Raw genomic sequence first — 6,867 nt, 5'->3', positions numbered from 1 at the left:
GCTCACTGGATCGTCTTGATCATTAAATTTCTGCCCCATCCTTTGGCCTTCAAAAACACATATTGAAAAGCAACTTTATACAGCAGGAAGTAAAAGAAAGACGGGGGAAGCATCGCTTTTATCCATAAAGCTCTGTGGTTGCCCAAGATTTACAAGCATGCAGAGTGCGATTGTGTAAACTGTGGTACATTCTGCCTTTATCCCCCTTCAACCTTCCCGGTGATGTTATCCTGCCATTTCCTACTATGAAATCCCCCACCCCCGCTGAAGTATGAAAGGGGTCAGGTGACTCTAACCCGCCACACAACAGCTGCTTTCCCATTACCAACTGTTCAGATTTCCTAGCTCCTGCTCAGGGTCTCCCTCCCCTGTGTGCTACCAATCTATGTTGCTTGATACATGCTGCAGACTCGAGGTCCCCAAGGAGTGATGGAGTGATGGAAATGAGGGAGAGCATGCAAGGCAGAACTGCACAGATTTACAGTGCTCACAGGGTTTCCATTAAAATCCTTGACAACTTGTAATTGATGAGAGAGCCCTCCTGCTTCACTAATAGCCCAGATCCTACTCCCATGATGCTGTCTTTGGAAGGAAAAAGGCTGGGCTAGACCATAGCAGTTAGCTCTGCTAGCAAAGTGTTAGAAATCTGGCCTGGCTTTCCAAGCCAATTGAGTGTTTGCAAGCCACATGCTTTGATTGAGAAGAGGCTTTGCATTTCATCATGCAGACTCCTCCTTTTGGAACAAGAAATCTACAAGTCCATTGATGAAATAAGGCACAGGTTGATACAGAGTTCTTGCAAAGCAGATCTCTCTCAACAGATTTGTCCTAGTCTAGTGAACCCAGCTTTTTAAGTTTTCCCCATAGTTCTCTGATTCATGCTCTGATATCCGTGGTATAAAACTAGAATTCTGCCAGTGTGCTGCAACACTGTGGAATAATTGAAAACTGTTTAAAGTAATTGGTCTCCAACAATCCAAATGCCATACAGTCACAGGGAACAGATACACAGTCTATTGGGTCCTTAGAGACCTATAAAAGAACATGCTCTTGTTTATGAGGTGTTCCTTGTAACTTTCTATTAGAATTTTTATCTAATAATAAATTAGTATTGTGCTGATAAAGAACATAATTATTCAGAGGGCAGAAATAAATAGCGTACCTAATTAGCAATCTTATTATTTTCCCTTTCTCTCACACTTTTCCTAACACCCAGTTACAGCCTAACATACACAACTTGTGTACTAAATACAATTTGTGACAAATGAAAGTTAGCAGCTGAAAATTTATTGCCTGGTGGCTGAAACATTTACTGAAAACAGACATGTACTATGGCCTGGGGATAAATGTCAAAATCAAGCTTCATGTCTTATCATTTCTGTCATTTACTAGTATATCTGAAGAACCAATAAATACAGTACCCTCGTTAAATGTCCCCATGTTCCCCCTCTTTCCCTTCAAGTATATATGCAGCTAAATGTTGGAAAAGCAGTTCCTTTCTTTATAATTTTGAACATTTGACTATCCTGGCAAATGCTAACATTCAGTCATCAGTGAATTTGCCAGTGGACAGTCAAGTTGGGAAATGTCCAGAATTCTTAAAAAAACAAAAACAAAACACTGCTTTTCTAGCATTTAGCTGCATATATTCTTAAAAAGAAGGAACCAACTGATTTACAAATGGCTGTGTATTCCAAGTCAATGTCAATAGACATGTAAAAATGTAGTAATAATTGATGGACAAGTAACTAAGAACAAAAGGAGGGCTGAGTGGGGCAGTTGCCCATGAATAAACTTGCCTCTGGGTTGTCTCAATGCCCCAACCCCCAACACGCTGAGTCACTCTAGAAGGATTCACGGTCAGTGATATCAAAAGCTGCCGCAAGGTCAAGAAGAATGAGCAGGGCCGTACTCCCTGCATCTCTTTCCTGTCCTGACAAATATCATCAGCGAAGGCAATGAAGGTCATTTTAGTGCTATGAAATGGAGCCACATATTCAGTTTCCTCCAAGCATGCGAGACTGCCACTCCTGTCTCAAGTAATAAGGTAAAGGGACCCCTGACCATTAGGTCCAGTCGTGGCCAACTCTGGGGTTGCAGCGCTCATCTCGCTTTATTGGCCGAGGGAGCCAGCGTACAGCTTCCGGGTCACGTGGCCAGCATGACTAAGCCGCTTCTGACGAACCAGAGCAGCACACGGAAATGCCGTTTACCTTCCCGCCGGAGTGGTACCTATTTATCTGCTTGCACTTTGACGTGCTTTCAAACTGCTAGGTTGGCAGGAGCAGGGACCAAGCGACGGGACGGGAGCTCACCCCGTCACGGGGATTCGAACCGCCGACCTTCTGATCGGCAAGTCCTAGGCTCTGTGGTTTAACCCACAGTGCCACCCCTTGCCCCAAAAGAGGATAATTGTCACCGTGTGACACTTCCAGGTCCAGGAAGCTCCTCCTAAGGAGGTAAAGCACCACCACATCCTTCAAGGTGGTGGTACCTCCCTCTCCTTCAATGAAGCATTGCTTACTCCCTGGATGCATGAAATCAATCCTATCTGACTAGTTATAAGAAGCCAAGGTGGCCAAGGGTCAAGGTGACAGTGTCAGGTGTGCATGCAGGAGCCAGGCCCTGTGACCAATGGGAGTCTGCAGGACTGGGGCCTTCCTAAGTTTGTTCTGAAGAGGCAAGGTGAGGTTGATTAGTAACTCACAGCACCTGATGGCAAAAGCCGAGAAGGGATATAAGGTCAGCATTTTCCCTTTGGCTCTTTGCCACAGCAACATATTCCTTGCCTTGCTGTGTTTGACTCCTTGACTCATTGCTTCTTGATCCTCAGACCCTTAACTTTGTGACTCCTTGCTTCTTGCTCCTTGGACCCCTGACTTCATGACTCCTTGCTTCTTGCTCCTTGGACCCCTGACTTCATGACTCCTTGCTTCCTGATCCTCGGACCCCTGACTTCATGACTCCTTGCTTCCTGCTCCTCGGACCCCTGACTTCATGACTCCTTGTTTCTTGATCCTCGGACCCCTGACTTCGTGACTCCTTGCTTCTTGATCCTCGGACCCTTGACTTCTTGACTCCCGGCTCTTGGCTTTCTGACTCCTGCCTTCTGGACTCCTGTTCCTGCTCCCACCCCGCCATCTTGCCTCCCGGTCCCAATGTCCCCAGCCGGGACTTCAATCACCCATGAACCGGACTGTGACAGACAGCTGGTCAGCCACAATTCTTCAAGCAGCTTGTCTATATCCTCAGGTCACTATAATTGAAACTGATTCAGTTCAGATGCAACAGACAGTGTCTGGATGAAGTGCCTGGATGATTTCACTGCACTGGCTCTGGCTGTGGCACCCAACTCTGTCCAAATCTGAGTTATGTTATCCCTAAAGTACATTGCAAAGCTGTTACATCAGGCTCCTGAGTGTGTCAGAGCAACGTTGTCTTGGCCAGATGACAAAAGCCCATTCCCCGCTTGGAAAAGCTCTGCCAGCCAGCTACTTGGAGATGCAATGGTGGCAGAGATATGGTAGGAATGGGAGTGTGACTTCACATGTGTTCGGTCACATACAGACCAAGATTTATGCCATCTGCACTCTAGCCGCGAAGCCTCCTGTTTCATCACACACAGGTGACTAGAGGTAAGGTAAAAGGCAAGGAACCTCATGGCAGTTCAATCCAGTCAAAGAAAGCTATGGCGTTGCGGTGCTCATCTCACTTTAAGAGAACACTGTAACGTCCGTTTACCTTCCTGCTGCAGTGGTACCTATTTATCTATGGTGTGCTTTCGAACTGCTAGATTGGCAGAAGCTGGAACAGAGCAATGGGAGATCACCCCGTCGCAGGGATTCGAACCACCAACCTTCTGATCGGCAAACCCAAAAGGCTCAGTGGTTTAGACCACAGTGCCACCCGCGTCCCACCGACTAGAGGATGCGCTCCACAGCAACAGCAAGCACACTCAGGAGCGATTGTGTAGATGGTTCTATGGATTTTATCATTCCAAATTAACAAGAGCTGTGACAGGAGCACCAGCCATGTTAACTCCCCAGAACATTCAAGAATCCATTAGATTCCTTAAGCCTCCATGGGCAGAGGAACACAATTGGTCCCTGCAGCTTGAAGCAGTCCAAACCTCACCAGGGAATGTTCCATCTGTGAAAAATGAGCCCCCTCCCCCAATAAACAGAATATTAGCAATCCGCCCTGTGGGAAAGACCAGTTTAAGGGCATATCCATATATATTGGGACAGTGATGTACTAAGAGAGCCCCATGGTTGTTACAGAGGCCATGAAGTCTCGAGCTGGCTATATAGGCACACATCTCACATTTGGGGGTCATAGGACACCGAAGGCTTGTGCTAAATCATTTAATATTAATTAAGTTTATTATATGTACATGCCACTTCACATACCCAGAGGCATCCCATACAATTTACAATAATAAAACACAAAATTATAAATACATGTTCTTTCTTTTTTAAAAAAACTGTAAAATATTATAAAATGTGTTCACTCTAAAGAAAAAATATAGACCTCTAAACCTGCACAATATATCCACTCTCTCGGCATAAACAGGTATCTTTGAGAAAGCAGCTTAGGCTGCAATCCTAAACATACTCCCAAAGGAATAAGTCCTATTGAACTCCCAAGTAGAAACACATGGAGCTGAATAGTCAATAAGATCACAAATTTTTAAAAGACAATACCATTTCAATTTATTTTTAATCATCAGTTTTTATTCATCCTGCTACATCATGTTTTCCACCAGATCAGGATGGGGGGAATTATACATAAAAGGAAAAGACTGTATTCTAAATGCATGGTGCATGTTCGTTATCTGCCAGATTTTGCCTGTGGTTTCAAGAGATATGGGGATGCCAACCAATCAAGCCAGAACTTTGTGGGTCTTAAGAAGCTCTGCTTTTCAGATGATGAAAAACTGCCAATGGTATTTTCACATTATTAAAGAAAAGAAAAACACTGTCACCATGCCAAAAGGCTTTGCAACAAATTCAAATAACCATAGCAAAACTGGATTTGCTGATATGCTATTTGCAACACAAGCAGCAGCAAAACTCACTTCATGACTTGTACTGTCAGAATGCGGAACCGGTCCTATTAGCTGGCCAGGCGCTGGTTACATCAAAACTTCCTGCATCAGAGAAGCTACTCTGCAAAACTTCCAGCATGCCTGCTGCCAACAAGACAGTAATGACAGTTCCACATCACACCCTCTAGAGTTGAGCCAATGAAACAACAGCCGACTAACTATAAAAAGGAAGGCGATCCTTCCCCAAGCTACACATTGCCTGCGTCTGGAGAAGAACGGCAGTGGTGTTTCACCATGGGACTTCTACTCAGCCGGATTCAGAGTGCTTTGCAGAGCTTCTATGGGACGGAGGCTCGTATTCTCCTGCTGGGCCTGGATGCAGCTGGCAAAACCACCCTCCTCTATAAGCTGAAGCTGAATGAAACCGTCACAACCATTCCCACCATTGGCTTCAATGTGGAAACGATTCAGCCCATCAACAACGTCTCTTTCACCATGTGGGATGTGGGTGGTCAAGACCGGATCAGAGTCCTGTGGAGGCATTACCATCCCAACTCAGATGGGCTGGTCTTTGTGGTGGACAGTGCAGATTGCACTCGCTTTGAGGAGGCCAAGTCGGAGTTGGAAGCCCTGCTGGAGACCAAGGACTTGCAAGACGTGCCCGTAGTGCTGCTGGCCAACAAGCAAGACTTGCCTGGAGCGTTGCCCCCACTAGAAGTGGCCGAAAAAATGGGGCTGAGGAAACTGCGAGGGCATCGGTGGCATGTGCAGGGCTGCTGTGCCGTGAACGGAGATGGAATCCCTGAGGCCATGTGGAAGCTGTCCGAGATGGTCAAGGTGTATCGCAAAGCCCAGGGTAAATAGTCAACTGGGGAGGCATATAAAGACCCCCATGTTGCATGGAGGACACGACATCCTGCTAATCAGTTGCTTCTTCTGCCTCAGATGCTCTGGAGATGCCTTCATCTGTGCAAGGTCTATATGGAACTCTGTCCTGCTTATCCAGTGCTGCCATGGGATTTGGGAGAAGGTGCACATGCCTTAGTGTGCTTCTTGGACACTGAACATGGTATACTATTGAACTATTCACAGGACTTTTGTGATCCACTGTCTGGACTGATACAAAGGCATTCTCTTAATTCAGAATTTTTATTATGGGCCAACACTGCTGCTTTTCCTTTTGTTCAACACATCATTAACCAAAATGAAAATTCCTGGACTTTAAAACTTGAATAATCAGCCGCACCACTATAATCTCTGGATCCTAGGTTATCTGAGTGCTGCTGTAATATAATGTTGATCATATTCCATTCTACTTCGCACTTGTGTATTGGAAAAGTCCTTCTTTTTCCTCCTATTTTTACCTATAGCTCAGCTCTCTTCTCTCTTCTTTAATGTCATAGGATTGTATTTTGCCACTTCTGTTTTTCAAAATGTTTTATTACTGTTATGTCAAACCATTTTAATTTAATTGGAAAAAAATCTCTGTTTTCTATAAACAAAATGAATAATAAATTTTAAAAAGACAAAATAAAATATCTTGGCATTTTCTTTATCTCCAGTGTGTGGCTTATAACTTGGTCTTTAAAATACGTTAGGGCTGCCAGCGGTTCAAGAGATGGGGTTCACAGTGTATTGGAAACCAGATTTGAGGTCTTTATGGTAAAAGCTGCTAATTCATGGGTTGTATCCGATGCTAGTTGGATTATGACTGAAGCTTAGTTATGTCTAATAACTTCTGTGAGTCTACTCAGAGAAGGGCTAGCATTGGATGCCACCCTAATCTCCATTTCGCTCTCAGAGGCCCCGAGTGTGAATAT

At 44.9% G+C, this 6,867-nt stretch overlaps 1 protein-coding gene across 1 annotated transcript; it reads left to right on the top strand.

Annotated features, from left to right (window-relative positions):
- The first annotated feature begins 4,829 nt into the window (after window positions 1-4,829).
- LOC307201786 (uncharacterized protein) lies at window positions 4,830-6,513 on the top strand. The gene has a single exon (XM_079951201.1). It carries the CDS (start codon window positions 5,246-5,248, stop codon window positions 5,909-5,911), a length of 666 nt encoding a protein of 221 aa, XP_079807327.1. The 5' UTR covers window positions 4,830-5,245; the 3' UTR covers window positions 5,912-6,513.
- Window positions 6,514-6,867: the final 354 nt, after the last annotated feature.

Source organism: Podarcis cretensis, assembly GCF_951804945.1.
Source record: "Podarcis cretensis genome assembly, chromosome: 13".
Lineage (NCBI taxonomy): Eukaryota > Metazoa > Chordata > Lepidosauria > Squamata > Lacertidae > Podarcis > Podarcis cretensis.
The sequence above is the reverse complement of the archived record's forward strand: the minus strand, read 5'-3'. Positions and strand labels throughout refer to the sequence as shown.

What these genes read in the sequence shown, in the direction of transcription:
- LOC307201786 (XM_079951201.1), top strand. Translation starts at nt 5,246, where the DNA reads ATGAAACAACAGCCGACTAACTATAAAAAGGAAGGCGATCCTTCCCCA.